General features: G+C 40.0%; 1 protein-coding gene and 1 non-coding gene across 3 annotated transcripts in view; one reads left to right on the forward strand and one right to left on the reverse strand.

Moving 5' to 3' along the window:
* Positions 1 to 2,612: 2,612 nt before the first annotated feature.
* Positions 2,613 to 2,692, reverse strand: Trnal-uag. The gene has a single exon. It is a non-coding gene; the product is annotated as a tRNA-Leu (tRNA).
* Positions 2,693 to 3,644: 952 nt separating this feature from the next.
* Positions 3,645 to 25,540, forward strand: part of LOC124720147 (sorting nexin-13-like) — a 411,803-nt gene continuing 389,907 nt past the window's right edge. For both annotated transcript variants that reach the window (XM_047245452.1, XM_047245453.1), the window contains exon 1: positions 3,645 to 3,874. In XM_047245452.1, coding sequence (XP_047101408.1) covers positions 3,872 to 3,874 — 3 coding nt within the window. In that variant the 5' untranslated portion in view covers positions 3,645 to 3,871. The remainder of the gene's footprint in view (positions 3,875 to 25,540) is intronic.

Consider the following 25,540-nt stretch of genomic DNA (forward strand, 5'->3'; position numbering starts at 1 on the left):
CTACCTAGGCAGTAAAATAACCAATGACGGACGGAGCAAGGAGGACATCAAAAGCAGACTCGCTATGGCAAAAAGGCATTTCTGGCCAAGAGAAGTCTACTAATATCAAATACCGGCCTTAATTTGAGGAAGAAATTTCTGAGGATGTACGTCTGGAGTACAGCATTGTATGGTAGTGAAACATGGACTGTGGGAAAACCGGAACAGAAGAGGATCGAAGCATTTGAGACGAATGTTGAAAATTAGGTGGACTGATAAGGTAAGGAATGAGGAGGTTCTATGCACAATCGGAGAGGAAAGGAATATGTGGAAAACACTGATAAGGAGAAGGGACAGGATGATAGGACATCTGCTAAGACATGAGGGAATGACATCCATGGTACTAGAGGGAGCTGTAGAGGGCAAAAACTGTATAGGAAGACAGAGATTGGAATACGTCAAGCAAATAATTGGGGACGTAGCTTGCAAGTGCTACTCTGAGATGAAGAGGTTAGCACAGGAAAGGAATTCGTGGCGGGCCGCATCAAACCAGTCAGTAGACTGATGACCAAAAAAAAACTACTTAGTAGTAGTAGTAGTATTGAAAGAACTGTGACTGACGCCCGAACAACAGGGAACTAACATGCATCGAGTTTAAAAAATAGTGCATTGATAATGGCTAGCCACTAGCCGAAATCTGGATTTGCGTAATAAAACCTGCAACAAGAAAGGACGACTGATTGCTACGCTCTATCATTTACAAATTTCTTTTCGTGCTTGTCGGGTGAAATTTTTGTGCGCGAATTTAAGCCCTGGAATTAAGTTTTATTTGGAAACTTATTTGCTACTGAGACTGGATAATTTTTCAGAATGTAAAATTCAGTACTCTGACAGTCTATTTATGTGTACTTTTTAAGAGAACCACACAAAATTGTGTGCTTTTGTGTGATAAATATTAAAATGCTGCAGGCTTTGTTTCGTGCAATAAAATAAACTAGAAGCATTTAAACAACACTTAAAAAGAAAGTAATGGTAAAAATAAATGTCATATAGAATAAATTAAAAATTACAAATGATTTTTGCCTTAAATCACGGTTTAAACATAGGGGTCCCATAGACCCCACCTCATTGTATACGTTACAGAAAAGTCACCTGCCGAGTTAAGGGTTAATAATATCAGTAAAAAAATCCGTCAACCTTCAAAACTAAATTTTAACCGTCAAACAACATGAAATTCCGTCAAATTTGACGGGAAATCCCTAAAGTTGGCAACACTGTGGACAAGAGTGACGAAACAGTCACGCTGACAAATGTAATCAACAATGGCTAAACACAGCGCTTCTTGAAGCATTGTTTCAGTTGGCAGAGTGCCGTCTGCTCGCTGTACTGCGAGGCGCAGGAGCACCTCAGTACGGTTCTGAATGAGGAACGACTCACGGAAGGCAGCTGATGTACGTGTGTGTTTATCGCCCTTCGACATTCTCAGCTCGTTCAGTAAGTGAAAATGTAACTGGTGAGAAATTTATAGAATATGTATATTGAATTCAGTTACATCCTAATTAGGAGCATTAAGTAACTACACTAGTAAGTCTAAAAGTCGACGCGATTACGTTTTAAATTCGCGTGAATATCCGTAAGAAACGCAAGATTCTTCTCCGTTTGCATGCTCTTCTTAAGAAGTCCATAAACGAGCTCTTTTTGTTTTAAGGATTTTTTGCAAACGAGTTAATGAGTCATAGATGTCAGTATGACTAATGAAAAATCCAGTTTTATTTTCTGTAAAATGTTTCTTATTACCAACCAGAAGTTAGCACCCTATGAACAGAACAGCACTCCAGTGTAAAGCTGCACCAGTGTACCAATCTGGTTCGTAGTATAAGAAAATATTTCCCTGATGAAAATCTACGTCCTCTTTTGTGTCTCGACCTATAGGTCCTTTTCGAGCCTAGTTTTTAAACCTCCAATGCGTAAGTCCCGATTTTCTGCCAACACAGGACTTCCACTATTACGTAGTACTGTGTGATTTCCGGATGTACAATACTGGTAATTTTTTACCCGAAAAGTTCCGGTTAATCAGCGTGGTCAACTTGACCATAGTAAGTCCATGATGGCAATAATGACACAAAAGAGCGACCTTCCGACGTCTTTCTTGTTGTCCAATACAGTCGCGAATTCAAAAATGGGAAGGCGGAATGACTCATCCAGAAACCGCTGTCCATAATCGAAAACGTTGTTTTACTCGTTCCCACGTCATTCTGAGATGGTATTCTCCACGATCAGTGCCTTGTATTCAAACTTTACAAAAGTGTAACGAGTATGAAATTTGCGAGCAATTGCACCGTGACATTTAGTCCAACGCACCAATTCGTTACGTCAAACCTGACCATACTGAACCTTTTCACCCCCCGCCAAACTTTCTTTACACCAAGCCCTGTCTCCCTAACCTGAACTTTTCCCACTTCTCTTATAGTTCCGAATATGATTTTATTCATTTATTTATTTTTGAGGTTTCTAGAACAAGAATTCATGGGAAAGACCTAAAATAACAAGAAGATCGGTTTTCGAGTTTACAATATTACAATTACATATTGTTATTACATTGCAGAGTAAACTTTCGTTTGTTTAAAAATTTTTGGCAGCGGTGGGATTCGAACCCACGCCCTTTCGGACTGGTGCCTAAAACCAGCGCCTTAGACCGCTCGGCCACGCTACCTTCACGGAAATTGCTTAATTATGAAGCCTGATATTGTTAGGGCTCACTGTTCCTTCACATAAACTATAATTTTACCCGAGAAACGTTTCCGTCTGTGTTTTCGTTCATCTGCGCTTAGCGAGCAGGACCTAAGGACAGTGCTGGTAAGTGTAACACTCAAGAGGTATAATCTTTGCGCAACCGCAATCTGGACAACATTTTATATCTGTGGATTTTCCGTTACTTTTACGCACTCAGTGTTGGAAAAATGTTTTAATCTTTGCTATAGTACTTGTTGAAGCCTAATTTTGTTGTAATGGCATCTGCAGAACTATTTCAGAAGGCCTAATTGTTACGATGTATTTCTACAGGTTCCCAATTTTTATTTTCATTGTGGCAGGATATTTCCAGCTAAAATATTTGAGCTGCACACACCTTTGCAAGTCGGTTTAATCGTGACACAATTGAGAAAGCGGAAAAAGATTTTGTAGTTAGATTATATTTATTTCGTTAATGGGATCTACGTGTTTCGGTATCGTGAGCTCTGAAATTGACTGTGGAGTTTGTGAATAACGTGTGAAACTTGTTTCATTCGAGCCCGATGAATGATATTGTAACCGAAACTACAATAAGCAGTTTTTCGAGTATCTCGATTGTAAAAATAAGCCTTACTTGTTTGCGGACAGTATACATCATTTGCGATTGTGTGTTGTTCGCAATTCCTTAATGCAGCAGATGACGCGGACTGGTGTGGGAGTTTAGCAGTTTACATACTATTATTTACTGTCCATGCATTCGATTATACTTGTCGTCTAATAAAACACATTCCATTTCGTGCACCCAGCTAGAAAGAGTATCCCGAGCAGGTTTAAGGCTTAAATATCTGATGTAAGGTGTGCTCCCCGTTGCCATAGTTACGGCAGCTCTCCCTCTGACAGTGCCACCTAGCGCTGAAATGTCGGAACTAGTCGTAGAGATGCAGTGGCGTATCAGCTGTCAAACGGATGGCCGTCATACGTAAATATTAGGACCAGTTTAACTGTGTTACACTTCACATCATGTGGGTCAACTGAGCATCTGGAGTTGAAACAGAAGAATGGCGCCATCACATGACAGTACGCTGCGGAAGATGGGTGAAATGTGGATTAAAGACTCGGGTCAGCTTTTGTCCAGCGAGTAAAATACTGCATTCCAAGTAACATGGTAAGTTTGTAAAAAAACAAGTACGATTCTTATTATTTAAATAAGATAGCATGCTTGTATAACTAATGTATTACTCGCATAACCTGGTAAAGCTCGCCGGTTGTGCTTATTTTCGTTTGCACTAATTAAATGCACTCGAACGCTTCTAGAATTTAAATATTTATTTCATGAGCGATGTCGTCTGTCAATCAAAAGGAAAAAGTACACACAACACATTGTGAGATTTGCGTCTTCGTTTACCGCTTCATGTTGCATTTTTCTATCTTTTCCCATAACTGTGTGGAGCTACATTGTTTCAGATGAATGGGTTCATTTGCATTATGTTTAAATGTATTACATTTTATTTTTTCTGAGTACTGTGCACCATTCTTAAAATTAATTCATTTGTACGACAGTGATTATAAAATTAATAAAGTAAGTGTATAGGATTGAACATCACTGTTTTCCTTGCACCATGAGTTTTCAGGTTTGCGATTAAGAATCAACGCTGAAGAAACGGGCGAAAAAGAAGTAAAAATGAGTGAATGATAGTGTGGATCTAGTTAAAATAATTGCGTATCTAGCGCCACTTTGGCTACACATAGGTACATAACGCAAAACTACGTAAATACAGATATCTGTTTATAGTAACGTTGCAGTGGGTACGATAAATAAAAGACTTGATACTCCAGTGTGTTGGTTGGTTGTTTGGGGAAGGAGACCAGACAGCGTGGTCATCGGTCTCAACGGATTAGGGAAGGATGGGGAAGGAAGTCGGCCGTGCCCTTTCAGAGGAACCATCCCGGCATTTAAACTCCAGTGTGTAGAGATGTTTTTAACAGAGTTTATTTTGTACTGCATCAGTTGCAACTACAATAGAAAAGACCTCAGGTTGTTGTCTTCACTGTATAACTCAATCGTCCATGACAGTCGTTAAGATGACGTAGTAGTTGTGTAGAAATTCGTCAAAAATTAACTTTAATGCCGTAAATATACAGCCAAGTTCGTTTCAGTATTAGTAAAAGTCCGCTACAATATTTAATATCGCTTCTGTTCAGAAAGCTACAGTCAAGTTGTTTACTGTTGTTTGCAACGCATCACATTATATTCATATGTAATCTGTAATTTTATTTCACAGATGAGTGTGGAAATAAAATGTTTCCAGTGTCTGCCGACTGTCATCAGCATTTTCGCAGTTGCATGGACCTTGTAACAGTCGAAAACGTTTTTCATTGTTAACATTTTTGCACCAAGAGTGACTAGTGCACATCTTCACTGCTGAGAGAACTTTGTCACACTTTGTGTTATCTGGCTGGATGTTTGACGCTACAACTTACTTAATAACGAAGTTAACCTCTATGTCTTTGTTGTGAAATTCGTCAGCTGGATCCCGTGCAACTTTTTGAACGTTCAGAGTTTGTGCCAGTACTTGTATAAAATATGATTAATAGTTTATTCCTTGTAGCAAGACAACAAGGTAGATCTAGCTAAGCAGATTCTGCCAACTGCTCCATTTGTTTAGTTTGTGGAAAGCAGACAGTTGCAAACTTACCGGTCCACCCAAGCATGACGATGTTGCAACGATGGGTTTTTGATGACTCGTTCGATTTAGACACATTGAGTAATGCCCTATTTTGGTGGAATAGTGGTTTAGTCCCTCCACATATTAAAAAAATGAGCAGTGAATCAGAAAACCTCACACACTGTGATGCTTGTAGATGCTGAACTAAAGTGGATTCACTATATTGATATTTCACACAGGGGACTAAAAAAAAAAGAAAAAGAAAAAAAAGGGCTAGTCAGTTTGAATATTTTCATTTATCCTTCTATTAGTGTAATATGTGATTTTATGGAGTGACTGATAGGGTTTGGTTACTCTAGTGAACTGTGAATATCGCCTGCAACAAAGATTTAATCATTTTGGATAAAATGAATGGTAATGTACTTCCAGTGCAATATGCATAAATGATTTTCAGAGAGACCCTATATCCCTTAACTTATTTCACAAAAGTTCTACATTACCCCACAGTAGTCTTCAACAAACAGGTGTCACAGAGTTCGTAACACTTTCAAAAGTTGGAGGGACCTTTTAGCATCTGTTCATCACATTATTCAAATGTTTGAAACTCTATCGGCCATCCGTATGAGAATACCCGCAGTAAGATAAGATTAACTGAAGCGTATGATAATCACTTTGTTAACACTCAACAAAACTGTCACCATGCAACCCGATCTTGACCTTGGTATATACCACAGATACACAGTGTGTCACCACAGTCTACATTCAAAAAAGATGCACTTGTATGATGACGCACACTATATCATTACATTAAGAGACGAAGCTGGTGTCTGGTATCAGTAGGTTCAGTTGACCCTGAACTCTCGGTCATATTAATGTGCTGATCTGTAGCATAAGCTGAACTGTAGATTATATGGAAAGCTTTTGTCAGAGTGAAGGACAAGTATGAAATATAGGTTGTATTAATAAATTGATCTGTAGCTTAGCCCATTATCCAAGTTTACTCCATATACAATCCACTTTTCAATATAAATAACTAGAAGTGCAATGTAAATTAACAAAAGAGCTGCTGTGCATACTTTACACATGTGAACTATAAAAATAGAAATGAAATCAGATAACACCTTAAGGTGCTGTTCAGTTTATTCTGTATTGTGCGACTGTTTTCTTCCAAGGACCATTATCCAGCACCATTGTACACATCATGGATGAAAGAAAATTTCATGTGCAAAGTATGTTTGGAAATTGTAATAAAAATACAAGCAATACTTAGATTTTTGTTAACAGTTAGGGTTATGTACAGGGTGTTTCACAATTCACGTGACACATGTAGGGAGGTTGCAGAGGGGACTTAAAGTTTTATGTAGGAACCCATGTCCGGACCGTGTCACCCATTGACACTACAGAACGTCAGAGTTATAGGTACTGGCACCTGTAAATGTGTGTATATGTAGGGTGATTTGAAGCACGATGAAGATGGATAAATGTTTCAATCTGACGTGGGGGTACCTGGTTCAGGAATGAATGAGCAGAAAGTTACAAGCAGAAATCATTCTGATACCTCTGACAGTGGAATACATGTACTGGTGCTGTTGTTTCTAGGAGTGCAACTTGTAGGGGTGGTAGTATGGACCAGTACAAGAAAAAAGTCTTGTAAATATGGTCTCTAAAATACATTTCTTAACGGTTATCAGTACTACTTCAATAGAGAAGATGTGTTTCACAGTAGTGAAAATGAAGTGCTTGTAGCTCCTCAGATATGCATTTTAGAGCCCATGCTTAATAGACATTTTTTCCTTGTTTTGGTCCGTGCTACCACCTCTGAATGTTGCCTACCCTAGGATCTTAGCAACAACAGTACCGTGCAGGAACCCTTACCCCAAATTGATATAGTTATACTTGTCCATTATCCTAGAAAGTTTGTAAAATCATCACAGAATCATCCTGTATATACGTACATGTACATATACAAGCACCTGTAACTGTGACACTCTGCAGCATCATTGGATGACGTTTCTGGGCATGGTTTGCTATGTAAAACCTGATCTACGAAGTCCCCTCTATAACCTCTGGAATTGTTTAACATGAATCGTGAAACACCCTGAATATACATAAAATATGTGACCAAAAAATATCTATAAATAAAGTTTAGTCATGCAGAAGCAGATATGTGGAACGTCAGTAACAGAAAACAGTCAGAGGAATACATAACCAAAAGAAAGTGGAAAGGATCATAATCAACTGTTATTATAAAACAATGGTAATTTGTAAGTATTGTCGAATTAGTTAAAATGAATTGGCCCACATGACTAGTATTATTCTTGGAACAAGATGTGAAAATTTCCAATGTGTTTTTGATTTTTCAGTATGAGTTGTTCATTCTAAATGGAATTTGGTTCTGTAACATTATATGTAAATACGAGGGTCACTCCAAAAGAAATCCACACATTTTTGTAAAAATACAGTTTGCATTATGCATGTGTGAAAGTTTTACAGTGTGTAGATAAATCCTTCTTGCTTGTTTTCAAACTTAGTTCAACCTGTTCCTGTGAGTGGCACCGTCACATCATGTCTTCAAGATGGCTGCTACACTTTACGTTCGTCAGAAGCAACGTGCTGTCATAGAATTCCCTTGCTGTGAAAACGAGACAGTGGGAAACATCCACAAGAGCTTGAAAAACGTGTACGGAGTTGCTACTGTCGATCGCAGTACAATTAGTCGGTGGGCAAGCAGGTTACGTGATGAAAGCGGGCACGGCAATATTGAGGATTGTCCTCGCAGCGGCAGGCCTCGTACTGCACACACTCCCGACAATGTGCACGGAGTTAACGAATTGGTGACTGCTGACAGACGCATCACAGTGAACGAATTGTCACGCTACGTTGGGATAGGGGAAGGAAGTGTTTGCAGAATACTGAAAGTGTTGGCGTTAAAAAAGCTTTGTGCCAGGTGGGTTACCAGGATGTTGACAGTGGCTCACAAAGAAACAAGAAAAACGGTATGCAGCGAACTTTTGGAACAGTACGAGAATGGTGGAGATGAATTTCTTGGAAGAATTGTGACAGGTGATGAAACGTGGCTCCATCATTTCTCACCAGGGACGAAGAGGCAATCAGTGGGGTGGCATCATGCAAATTCACCCAAGAAAAAAAAAATTCAAAACCACACCTTCTGCTGGAAAAGTTACGGCTATGGTGTTTTTCGATTCCAAAGGAATCTTGCTTGTGGGCATCATGCCAAGTGGAACCACCATAAATTCTAATGCATATGTGACGACACTGAAGACACTTTGAGCTCGACTGAGTCGTGTTCGACCACATCGGTAATAGGAGGGTGTTTTGCTGTTGCACGACAATGCACGGCCACGTGTCAGTCAAAAAACCACGGAAGCGATCACAAAACTCGGATGGACAACACTGAACCACCTGCCTTACAGTCCTGACCTGGCTCCATGTGACTATCATCTCTATGGGAAACTGAAATACTCTCTTGGTGGAACAAGGTTTAAAGATGACTACTCCCTTGTGCACGCTGCCAAAAAGTGGCTCCAACAGGTCGGTCCAGAATTTTAGCATGCGAGTATACAGGCGCTGGTTCCAACATGGCGTAAGGCAGTTGAGAGGGATGGAAATTCTGTGGAGAAATGAAAATATTGTTCGTAAAGGATGTATCTATACACTGTAAAATTTTCAAACATGTAGAATAAATGATGGATTTAAAGAAAAATAGTGTGCGTTTCTTATGGAGTGACCCTCGTATTTCTCACTCCCCCTCACGCCTTCTTCCCCCTCTCCCCGATAGGATCCTGTCTCTGCTGTGTGTGAAATAATAATACTGCTTCCAGTTTTATTTACTGCATGTTTTCATTTTTTACATGTACAGCAAATTTCGATGGACTGCTTTTGTCATTTGTTGGTGGATATTTTTCTGCTGGTTTGTCCAATGTAATGTTGATTGCAATCTGCAACTGAAACTCCATGCAACTACATTTGCATGATTAAATGTTACATATAAATGTTACATTTTTTATATTTCTTTGATAAGAAAAAACTAGTATTGCTGGTATGTTACTGTAATTTTGCAATGTGCATTTCACCTGAAATTTTCCTATATCGACAACATCCATACAGCAGGTGCTGGATAATGGTCACACAACAAAAAATAAATTGAACAACAGCTTAATTTCCACAGTTTATAAAAGCTGTGAAACCCAATCAACAAATATGTGTGTGTGTTCAAAATGGTGCAAATGGCTCTGAGCACTATGGGTTTTAACTTCTGAGGTCATCAGTCCCCTAGAAGTTAGAACTACTTAAACCTAAGCAACCTAAGGAGATCACACACATCCATGCCCGAGGCAGGATTCAAACCTACGACCGTAGCAGTCGCGCGATCCCAGACTGCAGTGCCTAGAACTGCTCGGCCATCCCGGCCAGCTCCAGATGCCTAACACTGAATAAAAGCAGTTTTAAAATATGAAGATGTCTCCGTTCTGCCACCCATGAAAAGCCCTGCATGTGTGGGCTCATTATTCCTGGCACGTGTCACACTTTTAAAATCCTGTCAGGGATGCGGGGTGAGTCAGGTTATACATTAACAGGCGAAGCTACCATTGCTGACCCCTAACAACAAATTACGACTACTGCTAATCTACTCAAATTGATACTACACTAATTACTTCCATATGACTTCGTGTATTGTGTGTTAGGAGAAAAGCACCGACTTTGTAAATAGCCACTGGTCCTTCTATAATACTCAGCTTCTGTTGTTGTCTGTAAATAGCCACTGGTCCTTCTATAATACTCAGCTTCTGTTGTTGTCTAATACTTCAAATAGAGAAGTTATGTAACTCCACACAGACCTCTATAAGCTGTATAAACTGGTTGGGCAGGTTCCTTACTTCAAACGGGGGGAAAAGGCTAGTAGATATGAGCTCTAAAATGCATGCCTCAAGAGCTAGGAGCACTTGTTCATATTTGATACTGTGAAACACATCTCTTCTACTGAACAAGTGCCCATAGCTAAAGTATGCATCTTACATTCCATGTTTACCGACATTATTTTCTTGTTCTGGTGTAAGGAACCTGTCCCCACCACAAACTATCATCTTCACATAGTACACCCCCCCCCCCCCCCCCCTATGCACGTGTCCCATGCATCGATGACCGTAAAATTGAGGTGTATGCTTAAAAATGCCTTCTGCATGTTGTACGTAGTTCTTGCTACAGACCAGAAATTGATTCATTATTAGTTTTGCAACAATAAACGAACTAATTGATAGCACAGCACAACAGTAACCTTGTAATGGACATTACGGTGGTACAGGCAGTACACTTGTCGTATTTTTTTCCCTCCTGTAACAACTTACGTCTTCTTCATTTTCCCCTTTGTTTCCAGAGATTTTTCATTATTCCCCTATGCTGTTCTTGTCTTTCTGCTGTCCATTTTGCACACCTCCGTTTGTTTTCTTTGGGAAGGCCTTGAAACTTTTTACTTTTGCTCTGAACTTTTCTCTTTCTCCTATTTCTTCCTCCATTATTTCCATTTCCGTCAAGTCTGCTGTAACTTCTGTGATCTACCTCATAATTGTTTTTGGTTTCTGTCAAAGTTCAAAATCCTTTTTTTTTTTTTTTTTTTTTTTTTTTTTTGTTGCTGGTAGAATACAACTCTCCTCTTCCTGATTGTGTTTAATATATCTAAAAACACAGATGATGTGACTTACCAAACGAAAGTGCTGGCAGGTCGATAGACACACAAACATACACATGAAATTCAAGCTTTCGCAACAAACTGTTGCCTCATCAGGAAAGAGCGAAGGAGAGGGAAAGATGAAAGGATGTGGGTTTTAAGGGAGAGGGTAAGGAGTCATTCCAATCCCGGGAGCGGAAAGACTTACCTTAGGGGGAAAGAAGGCGTATACACTCGCGCACACACACACACATCCATACCGGATGGATGTGTGTGTGTGTGCGAGTGTATACCCCTTGCGGATGGATATGTGTGTGTGTGCGAGTGTATACCTGTCCTTTTTTCCCCCTAAGGTAAGTCTTTCCGCTCGCGGGATTGGAATGACTCCTTACCCTCTCCCTTAAAACCCACATCCTTTCGTCTTTCCCTCTCCTTCCCTCTTTCCTGATGAGGCAACAGTTTGTTGCGAAAGCTTGAATTTCATGTGTATGTTTGTGTTTGTTTTTGTGTCTATCGACCTGCCAGCACTTTCGTTCGGTAAGTCACATCATCTGTGTTTTTAGATATATTTTTCCCACGTGGAATGTTTCCCTCTATTATATAAAAACAAAGATGATGTGACTTACCAAACGAAAGTGCTGGCAGGTCTATAGACACACAAACATACACACAAAATTCAAGCTTTCACAACCAACGGTTGCTTCATCAGGAAAGAGGGAAAGACGAAAGGATGTGGGTTTTAACGGAGAGGGTAAGGAGTCATTCCAATCCCGGGAGCGGGAGTGGAAAGACTTACCTTAGGGGGAAAAAAGGACAGGTATACACGCGCGCGCACACACACACACACACACACACACACACACACACACACACACACACACACACACACACACACACACACACACACACATATTTGTAAAGGCAAAGAGTTTGGGCTATCTATTATATTCGTATCATTGATTGTGTTTAATATTTGTTCTGTTCTTTCATAAACTTCATTATTTCTTCTCAATTTCCATTTCCCATTCTGCTACTTTGATCCCGAGATCTTCTTTTCCTTCTTTTTTATTTCACTCAGTTGTTCGGCTGTATTATTATTTCTTTCTTGATTTTTTTTTTAAAAAAAGAATCATAATATCGAGCAACTAGGATCACATTAACAACTTCAGTTCCTCTTCTTCCATTGTTGTTGTTTCCTGTTTTCCCAGTATTCCCTCATTTTCTCTCCATGAAGTATCTTCCTTCCTTCTGTCCATGTTGTTCTTGATTTTTTATTTCTTCTGCTTTGAAAGCCTTCCAAATTTACTATTTTATTTTTAAAACTGTTTCTTTCTGCTGTTTCTTATTCTTTTATGTTGTTTCCTTCTAGGCCTTTCCTTACTTCTGTAATCCATGCTATTGTCGATTTCTTCTTCCAGAATTTTAGGAGTATTTGTTTTGTTAGTCTATTTCCATCCATTCAGTAGAGGTGTCCAAAAAAGGTTAATCTTCATTTGGCCATTACTTCAGATATTTTCTCCGTATTTTTGTAGATTTCCTCATTACTTCTTATTTTCCAATCATCTTGTTTTTATTGCACCCATTATTTTTCTAATGATCCTTCTTTCCAGTACCTCTAGTCTGTCCATATTATAGTTCATTGTTAGGCATTCAGATCCATATAAACATTCTGGTCGTACCACTGTTTTTCTAGATATACAATTCTTGATGTAAATATTTTTGATCAAACCATATGCTCTTTCCATTTTGTTAATTCTTAGGTCTGTTGCAGATTTTTCTAGTCCATTGTGTTGTGTAGTCTCTCCAAAATATTTAAATTTATTTACTCACTCTGTTTTACCTAACTGTGTTCTGCTATTTTTCCCAGAAGGTTTATCTGAATAACTGCTTCTGTCAGGTTTTCTGAAAGTATTGCAAATCAGTGTTTCACGAGTTACATTTGCTAATTTTGGTTTAAAACCAAATTATCTAATGATCTTATCTATTGTTCCTCTGTCTATACAATCAAATGCTTTCTTGAAATCAATAAATGACACTATTATTGGTTTGCTGGTTAACATTCTATGACGAATTATTGACTTTAAGTTAAAAATTTGTTCTGCATAGGATCTTTCCTTTTGAAAACCACTCTGTTCAGGAGAATTATTGATAATATTCTGTATGTCAGTGGCAGAAGTGACACTCCTCTGTAATTATTGACATTTTGTTTGTCTTCCTTTTTATGTAGCGGGTGGGTTAATGCTATTTTCCATTCAACTGGAATCTTTTCAGTTTTCAAAATGTTCTCAAGAAACAGTTGTAGGTCCTTTATGATTTTTGGTTCCGACCACTTCAATAATTCTGCTGCAATGTAGGCTTCACCACTTGCTTTATTGTTTTTGAGTGTTTTGATGGCTTCATGAATTTCTAACTCTGTTGGTGGGAATTCTTCCTCTAGATTTTGAGATATCACTGGAAATTCTAATTTATCTGTTGAAACTGGACAGTTTAACAGCTTTTCAAAAAATTTTGCTAAAATTTCACAATTTTCTTTGTTATTTAATCCCATTTTGCCATTTTCATCTTTGAAACAAATACTTGGTGCTTGATATCCTTTTAAGTATGTGTTTAAAAGTTTGGTAAAAATTTCTAGTGTTATTTTTGGTGAAATTTTCTTCTGTTTCAATAAGCTGAGAATTTTCAAAGTTTCTTTTGATTTTCCAGATTATTTTTGTTGTTTATTTTCTTTGTTGTCTGAATTGTTCAAGGTCTTCCTCTTTTTTCAAACATCTCCATTTTTGAGCTCTTTGTATTTGTGCTTCTTCACACTCGTCATTCCACCGTGTCTTCTTTTTATTCTTGGCCAATCCTAAAGTTTCCTCTACTGCTTGAGCTATTTGCATCTGGAGTTCATGCCAGTCACCTTCTTTACTTGTCTCAATTTCTTTGCTAAATTTTTCTGTATTTTCTTTTGTAATGTTAGCTGTAGTGGTGTTGTATCTGATCACTTTCTTAGTCACCTTTTTGTTTTGGATGGAAGAAATTTTATTTTAATCATAGAGAGATAATGATCTGAGTCGAATTCCCCATTCCTGACTATTTTAACATTCATAATTTCTGTGATATAGCTTTTAGATATGGCTATGTGATCCAGTTGAAATTCTCCTAGGTTTGGATTTGGATGTCTCGAAGCTTTAGCTTTTCTTGGTAGTTTGCGGAAATGTGTGGACATGAGTTTTAACAGGAACATTTTACTCATATTGATCAGTCATTCACCATTTGTGTTTGTTCTTGAGTGTGCTGGATATTCACCTACAATAGTCCTAATTTTGTTTTCCCTCCCAATTTGTGCAGTGAAGTCAGCAACAAGTACTTTAATGTTCTTTTTAAGTATCATAGAAATTTCAGATTCTAAAAGATCCCAGAATTGATTTACTTTCTCCAGATTTCTTCTGTTGTCTGCATTTATAGGTGTATGGGACAGTTTACGAGGATGTAACTTTTATTCTTGCACTTTATTGTAAACGTGGATATTCTTTCTGAATTCGATCAATATTCTGTTACGCTGTCTACGATTTCCGTTATTCTGACAGCTGGTTTCCCTTTATAAATTCTATAATGTTGTGTGTCAACTATATTCTCATTTAAGAATCGTGCTTCCTGGACTGGTATGATTTTCATATCGTTCTTCTGCAGAAATAATTCTAATTCCTTTTGTTTCCCAAATTTTTAGAAGAGAATTTACATTTAATGTTCTAAAGTAGTACTTCCTCTCGAACTGAAACTTGAAGGCTTTTCAATATATTCCATCTCTTCTTCATCGCAAATGTTGGGACTCCCCAGAACCCTAGGTCCAATTGCATTAGATGATGTAATGGTGGATTCCTCATCAGAGTTACCACCTGGAGTAGAGCATCTATTGTGCGAACTTTCCATATTGCGACTTGAAGCTGTAAATTGTAAAGAGTAGGGAATCCAAGGACATCCCTTAATTCCCAAAGTAAGACCAGGTTGTTAGCCTGGAATATTATTTATTCAGCCACCACTAACATGTGGAACAGACACTGTCGGGGTGCCGCCACTAACGTGTAGAACCGTCGTGCCCTCTGTCCATTTTGGCCTCGGACAAGACGCTGCCTCTTCCGCCAACTCCACCGTACCGAAGTCCATCTTCTCCGCCTTCGCTGCCGTTGAGGTCTTCAATGTATCCCTGGCCAGGGGCCCTCACAAGGCACTATCACCCGGGCCAGGTGAACCGAGGTTTTTTAACGAGGTGTTACTCCTCTCCCTCCTCCTTTCTCAACCGGCTTGGGACCGGCTATGGCAGAGTTTATTATTATTATTTGTTGGTGGTGGTAGTGGACAGACACAACACACTGGTGGCCCAAAGTCTTCCAGTTTCTGCAAGTTACGAAGTATGGAGTCCAGTCGTCAAATGATTTACAGACAGTAGCCTTATTTTTGAGCGCACATATTTATTTGGTCGATTTAAATGGTGGTGGTGGTTGGGGGGGGGGGGCAGGGTGTGGGTGGAACAAATCTTCCTTGGGAGAGGAGTGGTGCAGAAGCAGCATGTGTTGTAACAAATGTGTACCACCAGCTTGGGTAACTTACGAGGGTCACTCCAAAAGAAATGCACATTATTTTTGTAAAAATACAGTTTTCATTCTGCGTGTGTGAAAGTTTTACAGTGTGTAGATACATCCTTCCCGCTTGTTTTCAAACTTAGTTCAACCTGTTCCCGTGAGTGGCGCCGTCACAGCATGTCTTGAAGATGACTGCTACACTTGACGTTCATCAGAAGCAACGTGCTGCCATAGAATTCCTGTGCTGTGAAAACGAGACAGTGGGAAACATCCACAAGAGGTTGGAAAAGGTGTATGGAGATGCTGCCGTCGATCGCAGTACAGTTAGTCGGTGGGCGAGCAGGGTACGAGACGAAAGCGGGCACGGCAATATTGAGCATTGTCCTCGCAGCGGCAGGCCTCGTACTGCACACACTCCAGACAATGTGCAGAGAGTTAACGAACTGGTGACTGCTGAGAGACACATCACAGTGAACGAATTGTCACTCTACGTTGGGATACGGGAAGGAAGTGTTTGCAGAATACTGAAAGTGTTTGCTCGTGCAGTCACACGTCGCACCGGCATTCCGTACAGTACTGTTTGGTTGGCACTTAGGCGTACACTCCGATGCTATCTGTACAAAATCCATCAGCATTGTGAACTGCTGCCTGGCGATTTAGTGAAGTGGAGGGCATTTGTGGTGTGGGCATTTCAAAAGATGGCGGAAGATGATGATTGGTTGAGTAACGTGTTGTGGACCGACGAAGCTCATTTCACGCTCCGAGAGTCTGTCAACGCCCACAACTGCTACCGAAATTCCTAGAACTGTCGTGGAAAATCCATTGCACGATGAGAAAGTCACGGTATGGGTTGTATTTACCACATCTACCGTTATTGGGCCTTTTTTCTTCGAGGAAATGCGTGATTCTGGTTTTGTAACTGGTACCGTGACAGGTGAGAGGTACGCCGATATGTTAGAGAGTCACATCATCCCCAGTCTGGCTGATAAACACCTGCTGGAACGTACGATGTTTATGCAGGATGGTGCTCCACCTCATATTGCTAGACGCGTGAAAGACCTCTTGCGCGCGTCGTTTGTGATGATCATGTGCTCAGCCGCCACTTTTGTCATGCTTGGCCTCCCAGGTCCCCAGACCGCAGTCCGTGCGATTATTGGCTTTGGCGTTACCTGAAGTCGCAAATGTATCGTGATCGACCGACATCTCTAGGGATGCTGAAAGACAACATCCGACGCCAATGCCACACCGTAACTCCGGACATGCTTTACGGTGCTGTTCACAACATTATTCCTCGACTACAGCTATTGTTGAGGAATGGTGGTGGACATATTGAGCGTTTCCTGTAAAGAACATCATCTTTGCTTTGTCTTGCTTTGTTATGCTAATTATTGCTATTCTGATCAGATGAAGCGCCATCTGTCGGACATTTTTTGAACGTTTGTATGTTTTTGGTTCTAATAAAATCCCTTGTCATTCCAAGCATTTGTGTCAATTTGTACCTCTCTATCTACATTATTCTGTGATTTATTCAGTTTTCAAATTTATACTGACTTTTTGATCACCCAATAGTTGTTCCATGGCGAGCAAAGAAAAGTAAGAAAATGTGAATGGGACTGGACTTTGTTAAGAGACAGGATAACGAGAGGATGTGTAGGAAGTGTGTGCAATGAAAAAGTCATCGTTAGCCGCCATATTGTACAATTTGTGTTTTCTGAGATTCACAAGCAGTGTTTAAAGTTAATGTGGAGTTTAGAAAAGGCCAGAATACAGTCTCTTGCATTTTAAATGTAATTATGCGTATCTAATTATTATCAAAGGATACTGCGAGGAACTGTTATGCACTACAAGTTTGTATAGGACTTCGAACATTCGGTGGTCAATGTTTGCTGTAGAACCAGCTTCAATAACACGTTCAAAAGCATAGAGAAAGTGTTCTCTGCTAAAAGCTAATCATTTCACTCGCAGACAATCATCGAATGATCAAATGCAAATGGCAGTGTTCCATTTCCAGAAGATCCTATAGAAGTTTTCTTTATCTTATATTTCAAGTATTTTACAGGCAACTATTGGAGTCTGCAGCTGGTTCTACACCACGAAAGTAATTTGTCTATATGTACGAAATTACGTACGTTGTGGGAGTAATCGTCGACGCCAATAGAGATAGTGCCCTTCACAGACATACAGTGACAGTACACATGCGCGTTCAATAACAATGAGTTTAATATTACCAGCTTGAAAAACATTAATCTCTTCTTTTAAGCAGTAAATACAGGGTGCGTCAAAAAAATGTATACACACTTTGAAGCTTCATAGAAATTTTATTACCCGTTCTACAGTGCTAAATTTCTGGAAATGGAAAGCTTAAAGACCAATTGGAAAAATAAATGTACTTTGCAAATGTGATTAATGTTCAAACTGGTGGCCTTCAGCATCAATACATTTCTGAGTACGAGTCACCACTGATTCCGTACATCGTACCAAAGTGTCCAAAGAGATTTCTGCTCACACCGACTGAATCTCATTCCAAAGTGTGTCCAGGTTACCTGGTTTACGTTTGTACACCTCATCTTTTACTGTGCCCCACAAGAAGAAATCCAGCGGCGTGATGTCTGGAGAGTGTGCAGGAAACTCGATTGGTCCCCTGCGTCCTATCCAGGTATGCTCGTACGTCCCTATGATAGTGCGGTGGGGCGCCATCTTGTTGGAAATAAAACTCGTCACTACCGTATAATGCACGAATGGCAGGAAATATGGAGTCAGCAAGCCCTGTTAGGTACGTTTCTCCAGTAACAGTAGCTTCAAAGCGGAAAGGCCCAATGAGTCCCCTTGCAGACAAACCACACCACATGTTTACACCAGGCAAATTCACAGCCTTTTCAACTGTAATGTGAGGATTATCTTCAGCCCAGTACACACAGTTGTGCCTATTGACAGTCCCATTGAGTTTGAATTGGGCTTCATCCGACCAAATTATGCTAGCCATACATCCCGGTTCACTTCTCACCATCTCCTGAACCCATTCACATAATTCTAACCTTCAATCTGGACCGTCGTCACTTAGCTGTTGCACCAGCCTTGGAAAGTACACACGAAACTTGCCTTTCTTCAGAATGTGTAGCACTTAAATTACTCTTCACGTGCCGCTTGCCTTGAAGATTTTTGAGGTGAACGCTGAAACAGTTCAGAGACCACAATTGTGGAATCGTCACTTGTAGCTGTACGAGGTCGCCCTGATCGACCTTTATGCACACCACACACTGTTCACGAATTTCGAATTTGTCTCGTAGACGTGTAATTGTTAACCTTGAAGGTGGTTCTGTACCATACTCACTTCTCCACTGTCTTCGAACCGCAACTACATTCTCAAACTTCGAGTACCACTTAATTATCTGCTTCTGCACTTCGAAGCACAAACGCACGTCCCCCGTGTTGCTGTTACTTCCTTGTCACTGCTGCCACCTGTTGAAGAAACATAACATTACTTTCTCACCGATACTTAACCTTGTGGAACGGAAAATAAATTGTCTATGTTAGTTCAAAGCGTGTATACATTTTTTTGACGCACCCTGTATAGTAAAGAAACAGGGCATATTGATTGAAGCTATCCTTGAAGTAACAGATTTGTAACAGTTTGTTGTGTCACTGTGGCGCCAACTGCTGCTGAAATTGCTGCCACACATGCAGTACGGTGCGTCAGTGCCATACGCCGAACAGAGTGTTCTTCCCTCTCGGTAGTGTCGTGCGGAGCCCGTTATTCTCGCAACCGTACCTTGCCGTGGCAGACGCTTCTGGCAGTTGTGTACAGTGGCTTAATTCCTGCCAAATCTTTGCACCATCACAGACGGAACATTGAGCTTCTCGCAGCCGTATTTCGTAAGCTTGTTCAAACTTGGTGAGCTGTCGATAGTGGAATAATTTTGGTCTTAAAAGCATTCTTGACTACTGTCAACACTCGACATCCAATTTCAGAGGTAACCAACACTCACGACTGTTACAGCGCGTATTTAAAGTGAACCTGATTTGCGTCCTGATAGTGGTGTTACCAGTGCCATTGCTGTGAAATAGGAATGGATGACGTCTTTCAGATTCAGAAACGTGCCTCTTGCACAACTTCTCCTTGGCACTGGGATACGTTTTCGTCAGTGTATCAACAGTTACGGTGATTACTTTTGAAACAGTAAAGAGTTTACTTACTTTTTCCCTATTTTAATGTGACTGTCCCTTCTACTTTTTCACCACAGCTGCCATTGGAGAGAACTGACTGAAAGTATGCTGGTAGTCATTGGCTGCAGTTCAGAACAATGAGAGAAATGGCTAAGAGTAGAGTAGGGAGAAGTGAACTTCGCCAACTTCTCCACTTGCTGGAACCACAGTCGGTGTTTGCAGGTTGACAGAATGGAAGACTGTCAGAGCACAAGTATCTGAAGAATTATTTCTGTGACAGACTGACTGGGACACCTGTTTAACAAGTTACAAATGGGGTATTACTTGGCAGTACTGACCCTACGACTTATCTTAGAAAATAGATTAAGGAAATAAATGACTAACTGAAACCCTCAGCTGCTGGCAAGTGTTGTTGATATACCTCGATGTGGACAGTTGAAAATGTGTGCCTCGACTGGGACTCGAACCCGGAATATCCTGCTTACATGGCAGATGCTCTATCCATCTGAGCCACCGAGGACACAGACGAATAGCGCGACTGCAGGGACTTATCCCTTGCACGCTTCCCGCAAGACACACATTACCAACTGTCCACAAGTCTCTACATATGTAATGTACCTTATAGACATTTGCCCATCCACTGATTACTCGCACACACTTTGGCGATTCCTGTAAGAGTTTGGGCAACCTGTGTGCATTCGCACAGACGAAGGTCAATGGCTGGGTAGCCTTTAACTATATATATGAAGACAGTAACTGTTCTCGAAAGAACAGATGCTGTTGATGACCGTGCAGCTTTTCCCTGGAATAAATGATGACAAACTGAAACCCTCAGCCGCTGGCAGGTGTTGTTGATATACGTCGATGTGGACAGTTGAAAATGTGTGCCCCGACCGGGACTCGAACCCGGGATCTCCTGCTTACATGGTAGATGCTCTATCTATCTGAGGAAAGGCAAACCTACGTTTCTAGCATTTGTGGACTTAGAGAAAGCTTTGACTGGAATACTCTCTTTCAAATTCTGAAGGTGGCAGGTGTAAAATACAGGGACTGAAAGGCTATTTACAATTTGTACAGAAACCAGATGGCAGTTATAAAGAGTCGAGGGACATGAAAGGGAAGCAATGGTTGGGAAGGGAGTGAGACAGGGTTGTAGCCTCTCCCCGATGCTATTCAATCTGTATATTGAGCAAGCAGTAAAGGAAACAAAAGAAAAGTTCAGAGTAGGTATTAAAATCCATGGAGGAGAAATAAAAACAGTGAGGTTTGCCGATGACATTGTAATTCTGTCAGAGATAGCAAAGGACTTGGAAGAGCAGTTGAATGGAATGAACAGTGTCTTGAAAGGAGGGTATAAGACGAACATCAACAAAAGCAAAACGAGAATAATGGAATGTAGTCGAATTAAGTCGGGTGATGCTGAGGGAATTAGATTAAGAAATGAGACACTTAAAGTAGTAAATGAGTTTTGCTGTGTGGGGAGCAAGATAACTGATGATGGTTGAAGTAGGATATAAAATGTAGACTGGCAATGGCAAGGAAAGCGTTTCTGAAGAAGAGAAATTTGTTAACATCGAGTATAGATTTAAGTGTCAGGAAGTTGTTTCTGAAAATATTTGTATGGAGTGTAGCCATGTATGGAAGTGAAACGTGGACGATAAATAGTTTAGTCAAGAAGAGAATAGAAGCTTTTGAAATGTGGTACTACAGAAGAATGCTGAAGATTAGATGGGTAGATCACATAACTAATGAGGAGAATAGAATTGGGGAGAAGAGAAGTTTGTGGCACAACTTGACTAGAAGAAGGTATCAGTTGGTAGGGCATGTTCTGAGGCATCGAGGGATCAACAATTTAGTATTGGAGGGCAGCGTGGAGGGTAAAAATCGTAGAGGGAGACCAAGAGATGAATACACTAAGCAGATTCAGAAGGATGTAGGTTGCAGTAGGTACTGGGTGATGAAGAAGCTTGCACAGGATAGAGTAGCATGTAGAGCTGCATCAAACCGGTCTCTGGACTGAAGACGACGACGACGACGACGACGACCACAACAACAACAACAACAACAACAACAACTTGGCTGAAAACCAAACGTTTGCTTGAAACAATATGTGGCCACACATGCAGCAGTAGTATTTCTTGAAATAGAGAGCTGATGCTGAGTGAGTGTTTAAGGAAACCAAACAGCTAAGGTCATCAGTCCCCTCCCCACCCCCTCAGCACAGAAGCAGTGTACACAATCTGTTCGCATATAGAGAAAATTCTGTGTGCTGATGTGAGAGAGTGTACAAAATGCTCTCATAGCTTGAATATGAGGCTGAATGTGGAAACTAACCAGGTATTCACATAGTGGGATGTGGGAACCCGCCTCAAAGCCACATCCGGGCTGGCACAGACACTGGCCCTTTGTCTTTAATCCGCCATACGGATTTGATTCGGGGCCGGCGTGCATCCCCATTCTGGAAGTGGCCACATTAACATGTGCCTACCTGTGCGGGTCCCAAAACAGAAGTTGCTGTGTTGTCCTACATTCATCTCATATTTGTCGTTTCACGAATGAGGAATTTCAATGTAGTAATAGAACTACAAAGAAATGGAACAATATGCATACTAGAGAAGACCCACTTCTGAACTGACTGCACCATTTTCACTGCAGCCACTCAATATTAGTCGAATATCAAAAACATGATCTCATTGTCCATATCTTTGTCATGGTATTGTTTCTTATTCAACCTACACTACTACTACTTCTTCTTTTGAACTTCATTTCATAGGTAAATGCCTTTAGCATTGATGTTGACATTCAGCAGGATTTTTTAAACATATATTGTATCTGAACATTGGGAATACCTTGAAGAGAATGGTCTATTGACACATTGTCTACACAGATTTAGAAAACATCATTCTTGTGAAACACACACAGCTCTTTACTCACACAAAATGGTGAGTGCTGTCAACAATGGATTTGAAATTGATTCCGTGTTTGTAGATTTCCAGAAGGCTTTTGACACTGTACGTCACAAGCGTCTTGAAGTCAAGTTGCGTGCTTATGGAATGTCGCCTGTTATGCGACTGGATTCGTGATTTCGTGTCTGCGAGGTAACAGTACATAGTAACTGACGGAAAGTTGTCAATTAAAACAGACTTTATTTCCAGTGTTCTCCAAGGCATTGTTATGGGTTCTCTGCTGTTCCTTATCTATATATGTCAGTTTAGGAGACAATCAGAGCAGCTGTCTTAGGTTGTTATGCAGACAGTGCTGTCATTTATTGTCTAGTAAAGTCTTCAGAAAATCAAAACAAATTGCAAAGCGATTTAGAAAAGATATATGTATGGTGCAAAAATTGGCAATTGACCCAAAATGATGAATGAAAAGTGTATAAATCAATCAAATCTAAAGGCCATAAATCCAACTAAATACCTAGGAATTACAATTACGAACAACTTAAATTGGAAAGAATCCACAGAAAATGTTTCGTGGAAGGTAACACTTAGAAACACTTGGAAAGTGTAATAGATCTACTAAAGAGACTGCCCTACAGAGTGTAACAGTAGAGAATTATTGTTACGGTGGTTTGATGAACCCTCTGCTGGGCACTTAAATATGATTTGCAGAGTAGCCATGTACATATAGGTGTTGATGTTACTGTACTCCATCTCGTGTATGGTCTTCCTACATTCCTTTTTCCAGGGTGTTTATAATTGGGGCCTTCAGTCTTTCTACTCCGATGCAGTCTACATATTCCTCCCATTTTCTCGTATTGTCTTTATTTTTTTGTTTAGCTTACAAATTCGTAGATATTTCCTTACACTCTCATTTATTTTGCAGTCTTCTGCGGTACGTCCTTCCACTCTCATTTGAAACCTCATTTCTTGAGCCCGCATAATACTTACTCGGTGTCTTGTCATCTCCGACGGTTCCGCAAGTAAAATTTGGTGCTGATATGGTCTCGTAAAACTTCAGCTTGGTTTCTTAACTGGCGTTATTCCACATTTTTCTTTTTAACAAACATTCAACATATGGAAGTAAGTTTATTTAATTTTTAGTCCACATTGTGGTTGTGTTAATATGTGGTGTTGCATCTTAAATACTTAAAATATTTCATTTGTTCTAAATTTTATTGTTCAAGACTATTTTTGCTCTTACGGTCTTATACCCGGAAATGCTATCACTTTCATTTTACCTTCGGACAATTTTAGACTGCTTTCTCGAGGCTGTCTGCTGCAACTTAGTCTCTCATATGACTGTCATCTTCATTCTTCGCAGTTGGTATTAATTCATCTGGACACGGGTCTTGCATTTAGTCTAGCATAGCGATCTAAAAGTACTCCTTTCTTATTCACCATTTTCCTTTTACCATTCCCTCGAGCTATGTATATATTGTAGAATGTCAGGGAAACACAGGATCCTTTTCGTGCTCCTTTGTTTGTGTTCACTGGCTTTGTAGTTAAGTTTTCCACAGCTATAACAATTTTGGTGTTTGCATGTAGACTTTAAAGCGCCTGAGTTGAGATGGATGTACTTGTTCAGCTACTATGTTTCCATAGTGTTCTCATGTTCATATTATCAAGTGCCTTTTCAAACACAGTGTGTACACAAATGAATTTCACAGATAAATGACACTGATATGCAGTAGAACACACTCATCTCCCGTACTTTAAAATCATTTTTAATCAGTTTTTGCCATTTGAGCCGGGGGTACTTATCAGTCACCAGGAGTCGCAGTAAGGATCCTACCTTTTCACCTCAATTCCACGCAATGTAGAATACTCTGTCTGGTTCCCTACTAGTCCTGGGCAATGCGGCACTGGTTTTCGGGGGGGGGGGGGGGGCGGGGGGGGGGGGGAATAAATAAATATATATATATATATATATATATATATATATATATATATATATATATATATATATATATATATATAATGGAAGGAAACATTCCACGTGGGAAAAATTATATATAAAAACAAAGATGAGGTGACTTACCGAACAAAAGCGCTGGCAGGTCGATAGACACACAAACACACACACAAAATTCAAGCTTTCGCAACAAACTGTTGCCTCATCAGGAAAGAGGGAAGGAGAGGGGAAGACGAAAGGAAGTGGGTTTTAAGGGAGAGGGTAAGGAGTCATTCCAATCCCGGGAGCGGAAAGACTTACCTTAGGGGGAAAAAAGGACAGGTATACACTCGCACACACACACATATCCATCCACACATACAGACACAAGCAGACATATGTCTGCTTGTGTCTGTATGTGTGGATGGATATGTGTGTGTGTGCGAGTGTATACCTGTCCTTTTTTCCCCCTAAGGTAAGTCTTTCCGCTCCCGGGATTGGAATGACTCCTTACCCTCTCCCTTAAAACCCACTTCCTTTCGTCTTCCCCTCTCCTTCCCTCTTTCCTGATGAGGCAACAGTTTGTTGCGAAAGCTTGAATTTTGTGTGTGTGTTTGTGTTTGTTTGTGTGTCTATCGACCTGCCAGCGCTTTTGTTCGGTAAGTCACCTCATCTTTGTTTTTTTATATATATATATATATATATATATATATTAAAGCTTAAAATTCGTAAAATTTTGCCTGATTATCCAGGAATTGTGAAGTCAAAAAGTTTTGTAAAAGAACTATAATCATATACAAAATATATTAGATTAGATTAAGTTTTCGTTCCATAGACCCAAAAAATGAGATGATTTTCGTGGGTGAGAAACATCTCAGAAAGGATAACATAAAAACATAGAACATTTTAATATA

This window comes from Schistocerca piceifrons, chromosome 11 (genome assembly GCF_021461385.2).
Source record: "Schistocerca piceifrons isolate TAMUIC-IGC-003096 chromosome 11, iqSchPice1.1, whole genome shotgun sequence".
NCBI classification, from domain to species: domain Eukaryota; kingdom Metazoa; phylum Arthropoda; class Insecta; order Orthoptera; family Acrididae; genus Schistocerca; species Schistocerca piceifrons.